Raw genomic sequence first — 24,095 nt, forward strand, 5'->3', positions numbered from 1 at the left:
ACTGCACTGCGGCCCCGGCATCAATGCCGCACTGTGATTATACATAACTATAGTAGCCTATGACCTGTCATTGGTGGTCCAGTGGGGAGAATAGCTTCCTGCAGTGAGATCCCAGGGATCCTGTCCATTCTCATTGCAGTCCGTGGTCTCTGAGACCTTCCAGGCTTCTTGAGATCGGCGCCTTCAGCAGCCTGTAGAAGTCAAGTGCAAAAATTATGTATCTATGCATTACATATGTACTGCATTGATCCCTATGAGCAATCATGGCTCATAGAGGTGCCCTAGGGGGGCTATAAAAGTGTGTAGAATTTTTATTTATTTTTTAAATATAAATAAATCCCATCTCATAGTTAGTTTAAATCGCCCCCACCCCTTTTTCCTATTTTTCAAAAAATCAAATTTGTTTGTGGAATCTGCATCAGAATCGGAATGGGAAAAAAATATCAATTTCAAACAAATTTTTAAAAAATGTTTTAAGCTATATATAGGATATTGTAATCGTACTGACTTGAGGAATATAGGTAAGCCCCCCCCCCCATGAAAATGGGTCTATAGAAGAAACAATGAAAGTGCTACGACTTTTTACAAGAAGAAAAACGAAAGAGCAAAAATGAAATTTGGCTGTTACACGAGGGGGTTAAAACCTTTCCTGCTGTCAGTGTAAGCAGTGCGCGTATTGACACCGGACACTTAACGTCAGCAACACTTTGATATTTCACTGCTGCCCGTAGCTTCTGATCTGGTTTAATTGAAGCCACAATTAGTTTAATTGTTTCCCATGTTCTTTAGCTGAATTGCTTTTATTTCTCTGTCTGTGCAGCTTCCATGACGGCTGTTACAGATATGGGATAGATCTGGGCCATTGTCCGTCTACTCATAATGGTGTCCATACATCTAGCCGCCTTGGGCAGTGGGACACAACAAGTGGCTGTGATGTTGCATCAAAGTCTATAGCCTCAATCTGTCTGACACTGTGCTCTCTGCTGCCACCTCTGTCCATGTCAGGAACTGTCCAGAGCGGGAGAGGTTTTCTATGGGGATTTGCTGCTGCTCTGGACAGTTCCTGACATGGACAGAGGTGGCAGCAGAGAGCACTGTGTCAGACTGGAAAGAATACACCACTTCCTGCAGGACATACAGCAGCTGATAAGTACTGGAAGACTGGATATTTAATAATTTAAAAAAAAGTAATTTATAAATCTGTATAATTTTTGACAGACAATTTGAAAAAACTAATTTTCTGGAGTACCCAGGAAATTTGACTGTGTGTTCTGGTCATTCTGATTGCTCATTGACTAAGTGATGTCAAATTTGAGAGAGAAGAGGAAGGAACATTTCTCAAAAAAACCAAAAAAAACCTCTCTACCCCTTTTTTTTGTGGCAAAATTACCCCTGGTACCTGAACTACATGTGCATGACGGTGGTATAGGAAAGGTGCACCTATTGTCATGCTCTTGTTCTTGTTCTATCCATTTATATCTCACATAATTCTTTTCTTTTTGTTCTGGGGAACAATGTAAAAAAAAAGCCCTTTAATTAAAATAAAATGTAAAAAAAAAGCTGCCATCCATTGTATTGTATCCTACAAACTCCTCTCCTCCACAGGCAGCTCTTCTATTGGACTTCTCTAGTAGTCAGATGGGATAATATTGGCAATTTGGCCAAAACTAAGCTGAACCCCCCCCCCCATCCCCATCCCCCCACTCCCACCCAGGACATTTTTAGTTATGAATGTCAAAGTTTTTTTTCTAAAGTTTTTTTTTTTTTTTTTACAAAATCCTGCTATGGGGTCCATTCTTTTCTAGTTGTGGACATAAGACGATAGAAGGACACGATGAGTCCATTGTATAGGAATCTACCTTTCATGTTTCTTTGCTTTGCTTTTGTTTTCTACATCAATGGCTTTTCCAGAGATACTATTGCTTCAGGCTTTCTTTGGGGAAGACAAATCTATTGCAGTTTGTGAAAAGAAACTAAATCGGTAACCTTGAGATGAGAAGTGACTTGCAAAAAGATGCCTTAGGGTGTCTGTCACTATGTGCTGCCACGTGCTCCTCAACTCACGTCGGGGGATCGGGCTGCCGAGACAACACCCCATGCCCGGCCAGTTCGGAACTTGCTCATTGTGGGTCATTGCCGAGATAACCCGATCCCCGGCATAAGCCATGTGTCGTCATGTGGAGAGCACAAGGCAGGGCATAGTGATGGGTACCCTTCAATGACTGATATATACTATTGATAAAGTGCAATTCTGCCACATGTGATGCAATTATATAGGAATATAAAATTATTCTTGTACACCCTTTCTGCACCGCTTTTAGCTTGGAACCTTTTTAGATGCTGCAGGGGCAAAAGCAACATCCATCTGAGTGATTAGGGAGAAGTTTTGGTGACTGGGCTTAAAGGGGTTATCCAGCGCTACAAAAACATGGCCACTTTCTTCCAGAAGAATTCTGCACCTGAAGAAGAGGCCGGTCCGGCCTGGAAACGCTTTTTGCTTTTACTTTTATGTATTTCATTGTTTTGCTAATTAAATTTTATATCCTGTATTATCTGGTTCATCTGGTGGATGACCTGCGCCTACTTACCTGTGTTTTGGATCAAGTAGATTGGCGGTGTGGTTGCACTTTCCTCCAGAGACAGCACTACTCTTGTCTCCAGTTTGGGGGCAGGTTTTGCAGCTTGGTTCCATTTGAAGTGGATGGAGCTTAATTGTAAACTACACCTGACCTGGAGACAAAAGTGGTGCTGTCTCTGGAAGAAAGTGGCCATGTTTTTGTAGGGCTAGAGAATCCCTTTAAAGGGGTTTTCCCAGTCAAGAAGGATAAATGGCTTATTATCACAATAGGCAATTAATTATGACCTGATAAGGCTAGGTGATGAGATTTTACCTGCTTACACCGTACCTGTGGGACTACACCTCTATACAGGACTCTGAATCGGAAGATGATAAGAGCGTGGCAGAAAGATGGCCTGGAAGTAAGAAAAGAATGTGAACTCTCGCTCACAATGATAATTTCCAGGAACTCTGATGCATATGTTACGTTTGCAACACTTGAATACACTGCGCATGAGTAATACCGCCCCATATTTTGTCTATAAAAGTTAAAGGGGTACTCCGGTGGGGGGGCACTTTTTTGATGGGACCTCGCGGCGCTCCGGTCCCCGGCCGCTTCCTGGTGTCTGACGCCGCCCGAGATGCTACGTCTCAGGTCTGCTCAGCCACTCAGTGAAGGAGGCGGGATCCGTGTCAAGTCTGCTCAGATCCCGCCTCCTTCACTGAATGGCTGAGCGGATTTGAGACGTAGCGTCTCGGGCGGCGTCAGACACCAGAAAGCGGCCGGGCACCGGAGCGCCGCAATGCGGGACCCGCTGCTGGAATCGGGGAGGTGAGTGGACGTCTTTTTCCTCAGCCACCCCCTCCCCGGTCCTATCAAAAAAGTGCCCCCCGCCGAGTACCCCTTTAACACAAAACAATAAACGGGGCACTTCCCCAACTTATGTTACTGATACGTACATCAGCTGTCTGTGTCTGTGATTTTAAGTTGTAAGCAGAACTGCAGCTGCTAACTCTAATTAGGAACCATCCTATCTTGGGGAGTGTCTGGCTTCATAAAGTCAGGTAAAACAAAAGGTAAACTTATCTGACCTACGCTGTCACTGCATAGTGGGCAAACCTGGTTCTGCAGATCTAGCCCTTTAAATTATTTTGTCTAAGGGCAACAAAGCTAGGTATTCCATTAAGCCAGTTTTTTCACGTTACAGAATTGCAGTGGATTTCACGCTGCAAATTCCACAACAAATTTTTTTATTCTGCTGTGAGTATGTAAACCCCATCCCCCTTAACTCACCGCTGACAGGTGAATACTTAACCCGTCCGCGCATCGGCTGCATCTAAGGCTCCCATAGGTCCCACTCATCTGTGCGCTGTCCTGCCGCACCCACTGATTGGCTGAGCGGGACATATGGGAGCCACGGAGACAGGCTGTAGCCGGACGGGTAGTCACCGGTCATTAACCCCTTCACATCCCATGACGTACCTTGTACATCATGGCGGCCCAAGGGGGTTCAGAGAGGGGTCGCTCCGGGACCCCGCTCTGTACGTAGCACCTCTATTAGCTGGTGCGGTCTCATCTCCGCACTGGCTCATTAATACCACACACAAGCTAGGACAGGTGCGGCAGTGTTTTTTTTTTAAATAATTTTCTAATCCTGGATAATCCCTTTAAGGAATCTCCCTGTAACGATATACTTGGATCAGGAAAACATTGACAATCTGATAAGCTTTAAAAGCAAATCTTATTTCGGCAGCTCCATTTGTCATTGCTATAAATCGGCAATGCTCTGTGTTACCCTGTATGTGATGATAATATTTTAGTGTTTTTTTTTTATACCTTGCTGAGCTGTCTATTGTCTTCGGGCTGCTCGGTGTTATGTATTATATATGGCCTGCTGACACTGAATGACTCCTGCACGGTTACACAGCCCTAAATTGGGGCTCGCTATTAGCAACTGTTCTTTATTTTGCTCTTTACACAGCGCGCGGCGGCTCTTACCTGAAGCAAGCAGATGGCAGATTGCCGCCCTTCTTCAGGGATTTATTTACTCCTGTGGAATAGACAACTTAAAAAACAATTTAAAGTCAGCGCCGCCGTTTCTTCATCTTTAAGTCACTTGACCGTTTCTTTCCCTGCAGTATAAATATGCTTGATGTCTTGTTGTCGAGTGACAGCTGCTCGGGCGGCGCAGACTTAAAGTCATTAGAAAACCTTGTAGATATTCAGCCGATCTGGAGATGACTTTATTAGATTCTTTTGCCACGTTTGTCAATGTATTATATATTCCCTTAAAGGGGTAGTTTAGTGGAAAAAAAAAATCTTTAAAATCAATTGGTACCAGAAAGATTGAAGATATTTAAATGGAAGTAAATTACAAATCTATATAACTTTCTGACACCAGTTTGTTGAAAAAAAAAAAAAAAAAAATGCCTGAGTTCCCCTTTAACTGACTCACATACTTTAGATACATAAAATTGTTTATATAAATTACCCTTATACATTTTTTTTAAAAGGGTAATTTGGCAAAATAAAAAATTCTTTCAACTGATAGTGTCAGAGGTTTGTAATTTACTTCTATTAAAAAATCTCCAGTCTTTCAGTACTTATCAGCTGCTGTATGTCCTGCAGGAAGTGGGATATTTTTTCCAGTCTGACACAGTGCTCTCCGCTGCCACCTCTGTCCATGTCAGGAACTGTCCAGAACAGCAGCAAATCCCAATAGAAAATCTGTAAACCAAATTGTACTTGGATTTATTGTTTTTCTTCCATTAACATTTAGTGAAAAGCTAGAAAACTAGCGTCACAACTACATAGTGATAAGGTCTCAGTTTGCGAGTTCAGTAATGGAAATATAACAGAACTCTCTGATTTCCCTCTGGCAGCGCACACCTTGTACATCTCCGTTACCCAGGGAGCAATAGGGTTCCTAGATTATAGTGGTAGATTTACTGAGACAGAACTACTACTATATAAGACACTATCGGGGGGGCTGGCTGCTATATAAGACACTATCGGGGGGGCGAGCTCTTATATAACATGACACTATCGGGGGGGGCTGGCTACTATATAAGACACTATCAGGGGGGCTGGCTGCTATATAAGACACTATCAGGGGGGCTGGCTGCTATATAAGACACTATCAGGGGGGCTGGCTACTATATAAGACACTATCAGGGGGGCTGGCTGCTATATAAGACACTATCGGGGGGCTGGCTGCTATATAAGACACTATCGGGGGGGGCTGGCTACTATATAAGACACTATCGGGGGGGGGGGGGCGAGCTCTTATATAACATGACACTATCGGGGGGAGGGCTGACTACTATATAAGACACTATTGGGAGGACTGGCTGCTATATAAGACACTATCGGGGGTCTGGCTATGGCTACTATATAAGACACTATCGGGGGGGCTGGCTACTATATAAGACACTATCGGGGCGGGGGGGCTGGCTATGGCTACTATATAAGACACTATCGGGGGGGCTGGCTATGGCTACTATATAAGACACTATCGGGGGGCTGGCTATGGCTACTATATAAGACACTATCGGGGGGGCTGGCTATGGCTACTATATAAGACACTATCAGCAGTCTGGCTATGGTTATTATATAAGACATTATCGGGGGGGGGCTGGCTACTATATTGGGCACTATTGGGAGGGCTGGCTACTATGTGGGGCTCTAATAGTAGGCCTGACTAGTATGTGGAGCATGGGGTACAATTATGGGATTACCTACTGCATGAGGGATATAATGGGTAACTACCATGTGGGGACAATTACTTTAGGATAGGCAGTGCCACGCTGCATGCTCTCTTCACTAAATATCATGGTTGGCCCCCGACTTTGTCCAATTTTTTTATTTTGGCCCACTGTGTATTTGAGTTTGACACCCCTGTTCTAAATGGAATTATTCTTCCCTTCTGGCGGTGTGTGGGCCGGATTCATTATAAAACCCTATTATTGGCCTGTCTGCTCCTATGTGTAGATGAGCAGGAAGAGGTGGGAGATGCACATGACGGCCGCTTCAGACTGCAAACAGGGTTGTGAATGGTGTGAAAGTACGAAAACACACACGTCTGAGAGAACGGTGACATAATGGAAATCTATGGCGCAAATGAGCTCTCCCCTTCCTCCCATCATATTACATTAGCAGTATACAGCATGAGCCTTTCATGACATATATATAATATTCAGCAGATCCCACTATAGCCTATGGGTGCGGGATAACACTGTTAGGCTTCTGTCTACTGCAGCCATCACCATTGGGTTATACTTGCTTGTTTTTAATGGATACGTCATGAAAAGCTATTGGAAAGCTCATGATGTAACTGATTAACATGTCTGATTAACATGATTAACATGTCCATGTCTGTATTTTAAAGGGTTACTCCGGCTAAAAGCTTTTTCTTTCAAATCAACTTGTTTCAAAAAATTATATAAATTTGTAATTTACTTCTATTTAAAAATCTCAAAGGCCTCCTGTACTTATCAGCTGCTGTATGTCCTGCATAAAGTGTTATATTCTTTCCAATCTGACACAGTGCCACCTCTGTCCATGTCAGGAACTGTCCAGAGCAGGAGCAAATCCCCATAGAAAACCTCTCCTGCTCTGGACAGTTCCTGACATGGACAGAGGTGGCAGCAGAGAGCACTGTGTCAGACTGGAAAGAATACACCACTTCCTGCAGGACATACGGCAGCTGATAAGTACTGAAGACTTGAGATTTTTAAATAGAATTAAATTGCAAATATATGTAACTTTCCGACACCAGCTTATCTGAAAGATTTTTTTTGTTCCCCTTCAATCTGGCACATGTATCCTGTCTGATAACATTCGATAATAAGACACTACATCCCTGGATTCAAGAATTATGAATATCTTGAATATCTAGGTTTTCTATGGGGATTTATAGAAAACCGAGACAGAGTTCCTTTCTTAGCCAGAGATGGCAGCAGAGAGCACTGTGTCAGACTGGAAAGTATATACTATTTCCTTCAGCGCATACAACCGCTGATAAGTACAGTATATATATATATATATATATATATATATATATATATATATATATATATAATTTTTTTTTTCCTCCGGAGTATCCCTTTAGGAGTTTTCCTGTTGCACACACTAAACACATACAAAAGACGTGATGTGAGCAGCCACTTAGGAGCATGCTGTCAAGACCCATTTCACTCGCCATCAGCATAGCGTATTAGAGCTTTTTTCCACCTCAGTAAGATAAAAATTGGTTTCCTGCCTGATAAACATGGAGTAATTGTGAGTGCACATAGCACATGGCAGGGGAGAGTTTTGGCAGTCCTATGGTTATTATAAACCTGCAGTGATGCTTAAGATATTAGCAAATTAGCAGTGTGGTGCTTGCCAGTTAGTTCGCCGGGGTCCTGCAGACGCTCTCACTGCTGTAATTAAATCAAATTATTTTCTATAACACAGTAATATAATTCTATGTGCAAGAAGATAAACTCAAACCGTTCGTTTTTTCCCCTCCTCTGATTGCGACAAAGCGTTTACAGGTTTCGTTTGATTTGTATAATATGAAATCTCCACTCGTTCGGCTTTTAACCCCCCAGCGATCGGGCGATGTCGTTGTTCCAATGAATTGCTGTCTAAGTAATATATGGATCTCTGGTCAGCCGGAGGAGACACCAGTCTGTTAAGGTGCGTTTACACGGAACGATTATCGTTCGAATTTTCGCAACAACCGTTCCGTGTAAACACAGCAAACGATCAAGCGACGTGCGAGAAATCGTTCATTGTGATTTTTCAACATGTTCTCAAATCATTGTTGGTCGCTTGCTGAAAATTCGCAGATCGCTTCGTGTAAACAGTCTTTCAAAGATTCCTCTATGTGAAAGATGAGCTTAAGCGATCTTAAAAACTATCACAATAACGTTTTTTCTCCGTCTAAACGCTGGTCGTTATAAAAACAAAATCGTGCAAAAAGTCATTATATCGTTCACATTTAAACAATAATCGTTCAGTGTATATGCAGGCAATGATCGGAAGATCGATTGTGTGTCATCGATTGGATCTTTTAAGCTAATCCTACAATCACCGTTAAACGTTTGCCAAATATTCGCTAATTTTCCGTGTATGTACACATCGTTCCTTTTTTTTTTTTTTTTTTTTTTGCTGGGATCAGAAGGAGTAAACGATCTTAGTAACGATTAGGCTGGGTTCACACTATGTTTTTGCAATCCATTTTTTTATGCGTTTTTTTTTTTTTGTGCAAAAAAACGGATGAGAAAAACGAATGCATTTGTGTGCATCCGTTTTGATCCATTTTTCCATTGAGTTCCATTGTAAAAAAAAAAACAAAAACGGATCAAAACAGACACAAAAGTAGGGTCAGCTACGTTTTTGTGTTCGTAAAAAAAAAAAAAAAAACTGATCAGTTTTTATCCTTTTTTTATAATTGAAGTCAATGGAAAAACGGATCACACACATGCATCCGTTTTTTGCAAAAAAATGGATAAAATTTTTTTTCCCAAAAACGTAGTGTGAAAAAAATAGAAAGGGGAATAGTGCCTAAAACGTAACTTTTATTATATCTGGTTAAGATACACCCATTTATAGTGTGCCCATCACCAAAGCTACTAGTATTCACAACAATGTTGGATCATCGCACATCCGGAATGCGTCAGAGCCAACAAGAAATATGATAAAATAAATATATGTAGGTACTGAGGCAATGCAGCCCCACGTAAGTATCCAAGAAACGTTATGATCTCCCAACGCGTTTCTGCCACTGGTTGTTATGGCGTCATCAGGGGAGTGAAATCAGCAATCACGCCACTATGGTGGATACGTATGCTAATGAGTACCAATAGCTGTACTACACACTGTCTAGCCCTATCATTTAATTCAGTTTAACCCGGCTAGAACTAGTATTAGGGCTGGGCGATAATGGCCTAAATCAATATCGCGGTTTATCGTACATGTAGCCGCGGTAACGATAAATTGAACGATAATTATGACACGCCCCTTTTAAAGGCCACACCCCTTTTGAAAACCCCATTTTCCGATGGTAATACAAACGTGAATTTATTCCATATCACAATGTGCAGCAAACTTCACAAGTAATACACAATGTTTTGGCGTCTCCTACACCATTTTCAAGTGCCACTTAAGAATTGCATAAGAGACGCCAAAACATCGTATATTACTTGTGAAGTTTGCTGCACATTGTTATATGGAATAAATTCACATTTGTATCACATCAGAGAGCTGCAGAGTATTTTTACTAGCCCACTTGGTATTCGACTGCTGGCCTCCACAGTTCGTTTAGTGTGCTGCCTATATTGTTTGCTCTATCTATCTATGTATATATCTATCTCCTCTATCTATTATCTATCTATCTCCTCTATCTATCTCCTCTATCTATCTATCTATCTCCTATCTATCTATCTATCTATGTATATATCTATCTCCTCTATCTATCTCCTCTATCTATTTCCTCTATCTATCTCCTCTATCTATTTCCTCTATCTATCTATCTATCTCCTCTATCTATCTCCTCTATCTATCTATCTATCTCCTATCTTTCTTTCTATCTATCTATCTCCTATCTATCTCCTATCTATCTATCTATCTATCTCCTATCGATCTATCTCCTATCTATCTATCTATCTCCTATCTCTCTATCTTTCTTTCTATCTTTCTATCTATCTATCTCATATCTATCTATCTTCTATCTATCAATCTATCTATCTCCTATCTATCTATCTCCTATCTATCTCTCTATCTATCCCTCTATCTATCTACCTCCTATCTATCTATCTATCTATCTCCTATCTATCTATCTATCTATCTATCTATCTATCTATCTATCTATCTCCTATCTATCTATCTCCTCTATCTATCTATCTCTCTATCTATCTCCTATCTATCTAACTCCTCTATCTATCTATCTATCTCCTATCTATCTATCTATCTATCTATCTATCTATCTATCTATCTATCTATCTATCTATCTATCTATCTATCTCCTATCTATCTATCTCCTCTATCTATCTATCTATCTATCTATCTATCTATCTATCTATCTATCTATCTATCTCTCTATCTATCTCCTATCTATCTAACTCCTCTATCTATCTCTCTATCTATCTATCTAACTCCTATCTATCTATCTATCTATCTATCTATCTATCTATCTATCTATCTATTATCTATCTATCTATCTATCTCCTATCTATCTATCTATCTATCTATCTATCTATCTATCTATCTCCTATCTATCTATCTATCTATCTATCTATCTAACTCCTATCTACCTATCTATCTATCTATCTATCTATCTATAGACCAAAAAATAGGGTTCCAGCTTGAAAACAGTGCTGATTGTGGCATCGAAACGTTGCTGCTGCATGTTCCTTTGAGCAAATAAACTACACTTTTCTTCCCTATTGGAGTGCCGGAACCCTATTTTTTAGTCTGTATATGTGCACGAAGGATACTTAGTGCGGGGTGGCACCCTATACCTTTACTGCAGGAGTGCTGTGGATTTTCTGATTGCTCTATATCTCTATCTCTCTCTCTATCTTTTTCTCTCTCTATCTCTCTCTCTTTCTCTCTCTCTATCTTTCTCTGTCTCTCTATCTTTCTCTCTCTCTCTCTCTCTCTCTCTCTCTCTCTCTCTCTCTCTCACTGAGTGGCTGCAGGGGGTCAGGTATAGGTGGACACCTCCTTGCTCCCCCGGGCACCGCTCTCTCTCTCCCGCACAGGAATCCTCGGCCCCTGTCACTCGGTGCTGTAGCACATGTATCTGTGTCCCGGACTGAGCGTCACACATGGCCGCTTCCAGCACTGACAAAACATAACGGGGCTCCGAGGATTCCAGTGCGGGACAGAGTGCGGTGGCCAGTGAAGCATGGAGGTGCCGACCCATACCTGACCCCAACTATATATGCGGGAGAGGGGGGGCAGGGCTCACCGTGCAGCTTACAGAGAAGTTAGGAGGAGAGAGCCGCCCGGCAGCAGCAGCGCTGAGCTCACACTGGAGGGGGAGATGCCGTCTGTGTGCAGCCTGTCACATCTCCAGCCTTTTTCTTCAGCCCCCACAGCAGGATCCCTTGTCCTGCAGCAGTATATGTGCGTCCTGGCTCGGGAGGTGAATCGGAGCATAAGCTTTCCAGCCTCCGTCTCTCCACCCGGCACCCCTCTCTCTCTCCTTGCACCAGAGCATGCGGCCGCCGGGTGTGGGGGGAAAATACCGCAGATACCGTCCTGGCAGAGTTGAGGTCGGTTAACCGACGCCAGTGACGGTATCGGTATTTTTGCGGTATACCGCCCAGCCCTAACTAGTATACACATATATATGTGCAGAACAATTGTTACCTGGGTAATACTGTATAGAGATGGTTATCTGTATTGGTACTCATTAGCATACGTATCCACCATAGTGGCGTGATTGCTGATTTCACTCCCCTGATAACGCCATAACAACCAGTTGCAGAAACACGTTGGGATATCATAACGTTTCTTGGATACTTACGTGGGGCTGCATTGCCTCAGTACCTACATATATTTATTTTATCATATTTCTTGTTGGCTCTGACGCATTCCGGATGTGCGATGATCCAACATTGTTGTGAATACTAGTAGCTTTGGTGATGGGCACACTATAAATGGGTGTATCTTAACCAGATATAATAAATGTTACGTTTTAGGCACTATTCCCCTTTCTATTTTTTTGACTTTGAAGTGCTGGGATAGATTATTATTTTGGACGTGTACCCTGACTGTACAGCCATATATCAAAAACGTAGTGTGAACTAACCCAGCCTTAGTAACGATTATTACGACTTTCGTCCTGTGTGTTATGGTGAACGATTTCAGGTCATTCCCAAAAACGCAATTGTCTATTGTTAATCGGCAAAAACGAAAAATTTCTTAGTCTTATAGGACCCTTAGATCTATACTGCAAGTGCAGTATGACTGCGCCATTACCTAGGGCCCTATTACATGGGCCAATTATCATGAACAAAATTGTTTTATAATTCAAATTTAAACGATTATCATTTCACATGAATGCAGTCAACGATCGAATAATCGTTCTTGTGTCGTTGGTCGCATCTTTTCATTTGAACCTAAAAGCATTTTAAAACGTTCGCTAACATCCAGTCTAATTCCACATCGTTCCTTCATTTGGTGGTATCACATGGCGTAAGCGATCGTAGTAACCATCGTAACTAAGGCTAGGTCCACACTGCATTTTTGCAATCTGTTTTTTCATCAGTTTTTGGCAAAAAAAAAACTGATGCATTTGTGTGCATCCGTTTTGATCCGTTTTTCCATTGACTTCCATTGTAAAAAAAAATCAGATCAAAACGGATCCGTTTTTTTTGACAGATACAAAAACGTGGCTGACACTACTTTTGTGTCCGCAAAAAAAAACGGATCCCTTTTTTTTTTACAATGGAAGTCAATGGAAAAACGGATGCACAAAAATGCATCCGTTTTTTTCATCCGTTTTTCATCCATTTTTTGCAAAAAAAAACTGATTGCAAAAACGCAGTCTGAACCTAGCTTAACGACTATCGTTCTGTGTAATATGGTGAACAATTTTAGGTAGCTCTCGTTTGCAATGGTTAAGAATCAATTTGTCTAATAGAACCCTTAGCGTGTAGCATGGGGTTACAGTCACTATGCTGGTCTAAGCGGGCTAAGCAGGCAGCAGCAAGTCTTCAAACATAAAGCTTGGCAATTACTTTTGCACTAGGTCTCACTTTTTCTAAACATTATAGACCAGGGATGGGGAACCTTGGCCCAACTCCCATCATGCCCGGACAGCCAAAGCGTTTGTTCACCCCTTTACACACCATTCCCTTTTGTTTCTGTACTACCATGTTTTCCCCAAATATAAGGCGTCCTCCTAAAGTTAGACACCCCAACTACCCTACCAACTAGCCTAAAGTTCCCCCCAAAATAAGGCACCCCCTATTCTAAACTAGGGAACCCCCGAAAGTAAGGCCGCCACTTGCCACCCGCCGCCACCCAGGACTCACCTAATCCCCTCATGGAGCTTCACAGTTGGTGCCACAGGCAGCTTAGTCCATGGCCCCCACATCCTCCGCCCAACGCCACATGTCCCACTGCTGGTGCCCTCCTGCAAGGATGTGAGTATTCCGGAGGGGTCCGGTGGGATGTCCTATTTCCCCTCCAACCAGGAGAGAAACAAGACATCCCCCGAAAATAAGACATAGTGCTGGTTTTTGAGCAAAAATTAATACAAGGCACGGTTTTATTTTTGGGGAAAAACGGTGGTATTTGTACATGTTTGAGTTTTCATTTATGGTAATACCCTATGGAATTTCTGTTCTTACCGCTTGTTTTTTATCCAATAAAATATTCAAAGGTCAAGACCACCTATCAAATCATTCCTTTATACCTTTTCCCATTTTTTCCTATTTTTCCCCCCCTTTTTCTTAGGTCACTTAGGCCTCGCTGATATGATGACTCCCGGTGAATCTAAACTGCCTCCTTCCCTTAAACACGATGGTAAAGAAGACGGGCCACCTCAGCCGGAACCAAAATCCAAGGTATACCCTTCCGCATGTGTTTTTTTTATGTGGCCTCGCTGTGTCGTTCATATGGTCTTCCATGGTTTATTTTTCCGCCCTTCTCTCTTTGGTTCTCTCCTGCATGTATTCTTCATCTGTTCCGCGGGCCTCTATTGGTTTAGATGGTCTGGATCTGAAAGTTACTAGTTCTAATGGCATTTAACGTTAAAGCAAAGGAGTTAATACGAGCTTGGGGATATCAGGCTGGTGGGGTTTGGAAGGGGCTTTCGTGCCTGGTTTCTAAACTGCAACCATTTCCCCTTCTTGCCTTGGGTTTAAGCTTCTGTCGTTGGCCGTCTAAACAGCACCATAGGCATAATTAATAATTTTGCTTTTTTCCCCCCCCTTTCGAACATAAGACGAGCAGCTTTTATTTTATTTTCATTGACTGGGCAATCCATGCTTAAGCATTTCATGTTTGCTTGGAGTAAGCATGGTGGCTTAGTAACATTAGCCAAGCATCTAAGAATCTGCCAAGTTGTGCACTAATTGCTAGCCAATGGATTAACAACCTTGAGTTCATGCATCTTATATGCTTGTCTTTTTACACCTCCCTCTTTCCATACATGCAACATTTTTGCATTACCAGTTGATGGATTTCTTTTTGGTAATGTCTGCCCTGCTCTTGTCCATTTTGTTTGTATTCTACAGGATAGCTACAGTTCACAGGGTATATCTCAGCCCCCAACCCCAGGCAACCTGCCAGTCCCTTCCCCACTGTCCCCAAGCTCCGCTAGCATCTCCTCCTTTCATGGAGATGAAAGTGATAGCATTAACAGCCCAGGCTGGCCAAAGACTCCGTCAAGCCCTGTAAGTGGCTCTGTTTTGTTATTTTCTATTTGGAAGTCATTGAAATTACTGTTAGCTTGTATTACCTACTTTTATTTTGGTGTGTTTTTATTATTTATGTACAATGGTTACAACTGGGGATAAGCGAAGTGAATTTTTGCAAGGGTCGTTTTTAAATTTGTTCAAGATGGCGGCCACATAAAAAAACTTTTGGTTGATGGTGGCCGCACATCTAAAAAAACAAAAAAATGGTCAACTGTCTGCACTCCCACGGTGTCCTCCTCTGTGTCTCTGGTGCCTCCAGCAGATTACAGACGGGATAGCGCCGCGGCCAGTGATTGGCTAAGCAGGCTGTGACTCTTGCCTGGAGAGTGACAAATCTCTGGCCACAGTGCTTTCCCCGTATGTCAGTCAGTGATTGGCTGAACGGGCTGTCACTCCTGCTTAGGCAATTACTGACTGAATGGCCGCGGCTCTGTCCCTTAGTCAGTGATTGTTTGAGCGGGATTTTGGCTGCGGGGGACACCAGAGACCAAGGACACTGGGGATACGCAGGCTGGTAAGTATGTTGATTTAAGGTTTGGTTCACAAATTTTTTTCACCCAAAATTTGCAAACCATCCAAACTGAATTTTGGGAAAAACCTTTTCAACACATGATCGTCTTTACCTGATAACTATAACTTGAGATCAGACTCGACATAAAATTCCGTTCTGGGATGACATTTTTGGGGCTTCAGAACCAATTACCAAGTTTTGGTCTCAAGATACAATATTACAATGGTCGTCCTGAAACCGAGTAATATTGTAACTTGAAGGTCCACTGTGTTTCTTTACCTTCTCTTCATACTATTTTTTTGTCTACCAAATATAAGCAACCTGAATTATGCACAATACGGTCAAATCTTATATGTAAATTAGAGATGAGCAGAGATGGAGCATGCTGGAGTCCGATTGTTCGGCATTCGATTACTTGTGGTTAAAAAAGTTGGATGCAGCTGGAGGGAATGTAGGGTAGGCTTATTTATGCCTGTTTATATCCAGAAAATATGTCCGTAAAAAAAAAAAAAGTTGACTTTGCAAGCAACCAGGAAAAGTTATAGCCCATAAAAAGTCGTAAAAAAATGTTTAGAAACTTTGAACAGGAAGCTTAAAAACGGCTCAAACGCAAACCACAAAAAAGTAGTTGTTTTTTTTTGTCTGCAATAAGATTTCAAATTCAGAAGATCAGCTTTGAGCTATTTTTTCAGCCACGCCGTTTTTTTTTTTTTTTTTGTCATTAGATGGCCTCCTTTAAGGTCAAATAAGGGCCGTTGTTTAATAATACCGGCCAATATGTCAATAATCACGGTCGTTATTATTAAAAAATCAGCGGTTATTATTAAAATGACGGCCGTTAAATGGTTACAAAAAGACAGTGTGGGAACATAGCCTTACATCTCTAGCTTATAGTTGTATTTTGTCTTTCGGTATGCAAAAACTAAGGGGAAATGCCCAGATCTGTTACTTTGTGACAGTCAAAGCCATTTTATGTTATTTTTACAAGACAGTTTTTTTTTTTTTTTTTTTTTAAATGATCTTTGATAAAGATGGAAAAAATGTGAGAGAGAGAATCCAGGAAGCTGAAATCTTACACAGGGCAATCTGTGGGAGCAAGCGAGTGCTGACCCTATCAGGTGAGCGCTTGCTTGCTCCACGTTCCGTACTTATTGCTGGCGCTATTACACACGCCAACAGTGAGCAGGTAAGTGTGGGGGGCTTCCCGGGTGATCATCAGATCGTCCAGGGAGCCCATAGGAGATAGCGGTGTTCTGCTGCCCCCCGTTCTATTACGCAGATCGACGGCGGCTGATTGTTGCTATCAAGGTCGTTTGTCTTTCAACATGTTGAAAGACAATGATCAGCCGACATCTTTCATCTCGGCCGATCATCTCAGCCTTTTATTACACAAATAGAATATCGGCCGTAATGGCCCATAATCGGCCAAATACGGCCGATAATCGCTTCGTGTAATAGGGCCTTTAGACACGCTTCTTTACTAGTGCAGAGGTGCGGATACCTGCCCCTTTAAATAAATAAATATGTGTATGTGTGTGTGTGTATATATATATATATATATATATATATATATGTATATATGTATGTATATGTATATATTTAAATATAGGGTTAACCAAGGGGGTAAGGTCCGATTTACATCATTATTTTTCTCTATATTTACATTTATTTTGTGCTTTTTGTTTGTTTGGTTTTACAATTGTTTGATTTCTACAAAATCTAAATCCTTTTTAGCTGCAGAAAAAAAAACACTTATTTACAAGCGCTTTGTTTGTGGGAGCAGCTGTAATACTGCTCCCCCTGACCGGACACTGTCAGAGGTTCTATGTATTACACGTTCTATAGATTACACGTTCTATAGATTACACGTTCTATAGATTACACGTTCTATAGATTACACGTTCTATAGATTACACTTCTATCCATTACACGTTCTATGGATTACACGTTCTATGGATTACACGTTCTATGGATTACACGTTCTATAGATTACACGTTCTATAGATTACACGTTCTATAGATTACACGTTCTATAGATTACACGTTCTATAGATTACACTTCTATCCATTACACGTTCTATGGATTACACGTTCTATGGATTACACGTTCTATGGATTACACGTTCTATAGATTACACGTTCTATGGATTACACGTTCTATAGATTACACGTTCTATAGATTACACGTTCTATAGATTACACTTCTATCCATTACACGTTCTATGGATTACACGTTCTATGGATTACACGTTCTATAGATTACACGTTCTATGGATTACACGTTCTATGGATTACACGTTCTATGGATTACACGTTCTATGGATTACACGTTCTATAGATTACACGTTCTATAGATTACACGTTCTATAGATTACACTTCTATCCATTACACGTTCTATGGATTACACGTTCTATGGATTACACGTTCTATAGATTACACGTTCTATGGATTACACGTTCTATGGATTACACGTTCTATGGATTACACGTTCTATGGATTACACGTTCTATGGATTACACGTTCTATGGATTACACGTTCTATGTATTACACGTTCTATGTATTACACGTTCTATAGATTACACGTTCTATAGATTACACGTTCTATGGATTACACGTTCTATGGATTACACGTTCTATAGATTACACGTTCTATGGATTACACGTTCTATGGATTACACGTTCTATGGATTACACGTTCTATGGATTACACGTTCTATGTATTACACGTTCTATGGATTACACGTTCTATGGATTACGCCCCTTTGACATTGGGTGGAATCGGATCCAGCAGAGACTATTAGTATACAGCCGTTGTTTATACCTCCCATTCCTTTTCAATCTACTTCTGGTTTTGGCTTAAAAAAAACCTGAATGAAACTGCTTATGCCTCTCCCTAAAAGCTTCCGGGACCCATAAAGAGACAGGGAGAGATGGATGTATTCTTAGCTTGCAGACAGGAAAGCGGGCGGGAAAAAATAGGATTTACAAATATTCTTTACATTTAAAAAATGAATAAAATATTAAAATTAATTTATTACAGTATAAAACCTACAATGGTTAAATCACCGTATTAAAGGGTTGCACCACAAATGCGTGCCTCTTAGTTATGTGAGTTTGTTACTGCCTAGCGCCAGTCATGTTCTGTTAAGGGTGGCTCTTTAAGAAAGATTTTTTTTTTTTTTTAATTAACTGGTGTCAGAAAGTTATATAGATTTATAATTTACATATATTTTGAAAATATCAAGTTTTCCAGTACTTATCAGCTGCTGTATGTCCTGCAGGAAGTGGTGTCTTCTTTCCAGTCTGACACAGTGCTCTCTGCTGCCACCTCTGTCCATGTCAGGAACTGTCCAGAGTAAGAGAGGTTTTCTATGGGGATTTGCTGCTGCTCTGGACAGTTCCTGACATGGACAGAGGTGGCAGCAGAGAGCACTGTGTCAGACTGGAAAGAATACATCACTTCCTGCAGGGCATACAGCAGCTGATAAGTACTGGAAGACTTCCATTTTTAAATAGAAGTAAATTACAGATGTAAATGACTTTCAGTAGTACCCCTTTAAAGGTTACTTGGTTCACCATTATCACTATAAGAGCATATTGCATAGGGCATGTGCTTAGTCTTTTCAATCACTTGATAGCATGACAATGGTCTGGCTTTATGTTTGACAAAGAGGATACTGGTAATAGAATGCCGCCTCAGATGACCTGTCCTCCATGGTGAGAGAGCAGTAATGTATGGGAACTTCTTCAACACATCACAAGCCAATAGGGTAGGTGTCTACTTGGGGGAAAAATAATCCACAATATTAGAAACTTTTAAAATTACATTTTTCTCTGAAAATGTTACATATTTTTTAACATTTACTCAGCATTACATTTACCTGACCTTTTTAATTCTAAAGAAAAAAAAAGAAAAATGGTGTAACCTTAAAATTAGGAAAAAGTAAAAGCAATGAAGATCTTCAACAAGAATGTAATTGTTAGGATAAAATACAGTTTAAAGTCAGATTTTTGGTGTATATTATCTATTTAAAGGGATACTCCAGGGAAATCAACTGGTTTCAGAAAGTTATATAGATTTTTCATTTACGTCTATTAAAAAATCTACAGTCTTCCAATACCTATCAGCTGCTGTATGTCCTGCAGGAAGTTATGTTTTCTTTCCAGTCTGACACAGTGCTCTCTGCTGCCACCTCTGTCCATGTCAGGAACTGTCTAGAGCAGCAGCAAATCCCCATTGAAAACCTTTCCTGCTCTGGACAGTTCCTGACATGGACAGAGGTGGTAGCACAGAGCACTATGTCATACTAAAAAGAATGCACCACTTCCTGCAGGACATACAGCAGTTGATAAATACCGGTAGACTGGAGATTTTTAAATAGAAGTAAATTACAAATCTATATAACTTTCCGATACCAGCTGATTATTTTTTTTTCCTCTGGAGTTTCCCTTTAAATTATAAATCACTGAAAAGTATCATACAGGTCACCAACCCGGAGGTGAGTTCCAATATTGAAAGTAATTTATGACACGGCAACAATTTTTTTCATAATACCAAAGGCAGCTGCTGCAGCACCTCTTTGTGAGAATTAAATGAACGCTAACAATCTATTCTTGATTGACGATAAAAAATATATAAAAATGTGAAGAAGCATCTCAGGCATGTTCTATGATCTTCTGCTGGACAGCGGCACAGAACGGAATGAAACGCGTCACCGCCGGAGAGAAACGCCAATGCCGATGTATTCCGTCATTTACACTGTTCATGTCAGTCGGTGTGAATGGAGGCATAAGCCCCTGTATTACATAGACTGACTGAAACCATCAGAGTAGGTGTCAGTCTGTACGGACACGTGGCTATGTGCTTGTCTGCCATTACTAGTAACCTTCACTTCTAAGTAACTGCAAGGGCTGTATATATATATATATATATATATATATATATATATATATATATATATATATATATATATATCTGTGTTGTATATGTGTTTGTAGTATAAGTTGGTGATTTGCAATGTTCTTACCGTCTCCCACCACGATGCAGAAAGCCAACTCTTCCACTTCCACTGGGGAAAAGATCACAAAGCTGTATGAGATGGGGAGCGAGCCCGAGCGCAAGATGTGGGTGGACCGATACCTGACCTTTATGGAAGAGAGAGGAACACCTGTAGCCACTTTACCTGCAGTTGGCCGAAAACCCCTGGACCTGGTCAGGCTTTACTTCTGCGTCAAAGAGATTGGAGGCTTAGCACAGGTAAGTGATCTGGTAACAACATGTCTGTATTTTAAAGGGTTACTCCGGCTAAAAGCTTTTTCTTTCAGCTCAACTCGTTTCCGAAAATTAAATAAATTTGTAATTTACTTTGGTACTTATCAGCTGCTGTATGTCCTGCAGGAAGTATTCTATTCTTTCCAATATGACACAATGCCACCTGTGTCCATGTCAGGAACTGTCCATAGCAGTAGCAAATCTCATCTCATCTCTGACATGGACAGAGGTGGCAGCAGAGAGCACTGTGTCAGACTGGAAAGAATACACCACTTCCTGCAGGACATACAGCAGCTGATAAGTACTGAAAGACTGGAGATTTTTAAGTAGAAGTTAATTACAAATCTATATAACTTTCTGACACCAGCTGATTTAAAAGAATAAGGTTTTTGCCAGAGTGCCCCTTTAAAGGGGTTGTCCAGTGAAAATCTTTTTCTTTTAAATCAACTGGTGACAGAAAGTTATATAGATTTGTAATTTACTTCTATTAAAAAATCTCAAGCCTTCCCATACTTATTAGTTGCTGTATGTTCTGCAGGAAGTGTTGTTTGATTTCCAGTCTGACACAGTGCTCTCTGCTGACATCTCTGGCCGAGACAAGAAATGTCCAGAGCAGGAGAGGTTTTCTATGGAGATTTGCTGCTGCTCTGGACAGTTCCTGACATGGACAGAGCTGGCAGCAGAGAGCACTGTGTGACACTGGAAAGAATACACAACTTCCTGCAGGACATACAGCAGCTGATAAGTACTGGAAGACTGGAGATTTCATCTCTGGCCGAGACAGGAACTGCCCAGAGCAGGAGAGTTTTTCTATGGGGGATTCATAGAAAACCGAGACCAAGTTCCTCTCTTGGCCAGAGATGTCAGCAGGGAGCACTGTGTCCGACTGAAAATAAAACAACATTTCCTGCAGGACATACAGCAGCTGATAAGTATGGGAAAACTTTAGATTTTTTAATAGAAGTAAATTAGAAATCTATATAAGTTTCTGACACCAGTTCATTTGAAAGAAAAAGGTTTTCTCTGGAGTACCCCTTTAAGGTAATTGACATTGCACAGGTGCATTTAAATCTTTAACCCTTTGTCCTTTATCGCTCATAGCACGAACCATCCTAAGTAGTGAAGTTACTCCGCACAGCAAACAAACAGTGTGCCATGTACTTTGTATAGGCAGCCTAAATAATGCTTTTAGAGCCTGGTAAGTGTAGGTGTAGAGCTTTTATATCCTCGCTGTAACCTCACAGCGCCTGCAAGAACAGTCATTTACCCAGAGTTCAGTGCATTATAAAGGCAAACTGCTTGACATCAGTACTTCTCCCATGTAAATAGGCCGTATAGATAGAAAAAGCAAATAGCTATACATAAATGAACGCTTTCTCCCAGCAACAGGGAATGACGCAGCCGTACACCGACTCACATCCACAATCTCTCCGATAGAAATGTACTTTACATAAAGAGCCTATTTATTTTTTTAGTATATAGAGGTGGTTGACTCCGCTGGGACATGCTGCCTTAAAGGTGTTATCCAACTTTCTTCCAGAGACAGCACATCTCTTGTCACCAATTTGGGTGCAGGCTTTGCACTTTAGTTCCATCGAAGTGAATGGAACTTAATTGCATACCACTTTCTCGGGGGGGGGGGGGGGGGGGAGTGGCCATGTTTTTGTAGTGCTGGATAACCCCTTTAACATGTGCCATGTACACATATATTTGGTCCATTTAAAGGGGCTGTCCAGCGAAAATCTTTTTCTTTCAAATCAACAATATCAGAAAGTTATATAGATTTGTGATTTACTTCTATTGAAAAATCTCAAGTCTTCCCATACTTATTAGCTACTGTATGTCCTGCAGGAAGTGTTCTTTTATTTTTAGTCAGACACAGTGCTCTCTGCTGCCATCTCTGGCCGAGACAGGAACTGTCCAGAGCAGGAGAGGTTTTCTATGGGGATTCATATAAAACCAAGACAGAGTTTCTGTCTCGACCAGCGATGTCAGCAGAGAGCACTGTGTCAGACTGAAAATAAAACAACATTCCCTGCAGGACATACAGCAGCTAATAAGTATGGGAAGACTTGAGATTTTTTTTTAATAGAAGTAAATTACAAATCTATATTTGTTTCTGATATCAATTGATTTGAAAGAAAAAGATTTTTGCTGGACAACCCCTTTAAGAATATGCACTAGATATGCTCACATTCGGCGTAAAGGAAAAATTTGAACAGTTTTGAGAGAGATTGTATAGTAGTGTATAAAGTGTATATAGTGTACAGTAGTGTATATAGTGTGTGTATATAGTGTATAGTAGTGTATAAAGCGTATAGAAGTGTATATAGTGTACAGTAGTGTATATAGTGTGAATATAGTATATATAGCGTACAGCAGTGTATATAGTGTATATATTGTATAGTAGTGTACAGTAGTGTATATAGTATATAGCAGTGTATATAGTGTACAGCAGTGTATATAGTGTATATCGTATAAGCAGTGTATATAGTGTGTAGCAGTGTGTATAGCAGGGTATATAGTATACAGCAGTGTATATAGTGTACAGTAGTGTATATAGTGTATAGCATTGTACAGCAGTGTATATAGTATATAGCAGTGTATATAGTGTACAGTAGTGTATATAGTATATAGCAGTGTATATAGTGTACAGCAGTGTATATAGCAGTGTATATAGTGTACAGCAGTGTATATAGTGTACAGTACTGTATATAGTATATAGCAGTGTATATAATGTACAGTAGTGTATATAGCAGTGTACAGTAGTGTATGTAGCAGTGTATATAGTGTACAGTAGTGTATATAGCAGTGTATATAGTGTACAGTAGTGTATGTAGCAGTGTATATAGTGTACAGCAGTGTATATAGTGTACAGTAGTGTATATAGCAGTGTATATAGTGTACAGTAGTGTATATAACAGTGTATATAGTGTACAGTAGTGTATATAGCAGTGTATATAGTGTACAGCAGTGTATATAGTGTACAGTAGTGTATATAACAGTGTATATAGTGTACAGTAGTGTATATAGCAGTGTATATAGTGTACAGCAGTGTATATAGTGTACAGTAGTGTATATAGCAGTGTATATAGTGTACAGTAGTGTATATAGTATATAGCAGTGTATATAGTGTACAGTAGTGTATATAGCAGTGTATGTAGTGTACAGTAGTGTATGTAGCAGTGTATATAGTGTACAGCAGTGTATATAGTGTACAGTAGTGTATGTAGCAGTGTATATAGTGTACAGCAGTGTATATAGTGTACAGTAGTGTATGTAGCAGTGTATATAGTGTACAGCAGTGTATATAGTGTACAGTAGTGTATG

General features: G+C 40.7%; 1 protein-coding gene across 2 annotated transcripts in view; it reads left to right on the forward strand.

Moving 5' to 3' along the window:
• The window catches only part of ARID1B (AT-rich interaction domain 1B), a 316,413-nt gene that overhangs the window by 258,466 nt on the left and 33,852 nt on the right, over positions 1-24,095 (forward strand). Inside the window, exons 10-12 of one of the 2 annotated variants that reach the window (XM_069955438.1) lie at positions 14,016-14,125; positions 14,798-14,956; positions 20,541-20,750. In XM_069955438.1, coding sequence (XP_069811539.1) covers positions 14,016-14,125; positions 14,798-14,956; positions 20,541-20,750 — 479 coding nt within the window. The remainder of the gene's footprint in view (positions 1-14,015; positions 14,126-14,797; positions 14,957-20,540; positions 20,751-24,095) is intronic. The other variant, XM_069955439.1, reaches the window with a different exon arrangement.

Source organism: Dendropsophus ebraccatus, chromosome 15 (genome assembly GCF_027789765.1).
Source record: "Dendropsophus ebraccatus isolate aDenEbr1 chromosome 15, aDenEbr1.pat, whole genome shotgun sequence".
NCBI lineage: Eukaryota > Metazoa > Chordata > Amphibia > Anura > Hylidae > Dendropsophus > Dendropsophus ebraccatus.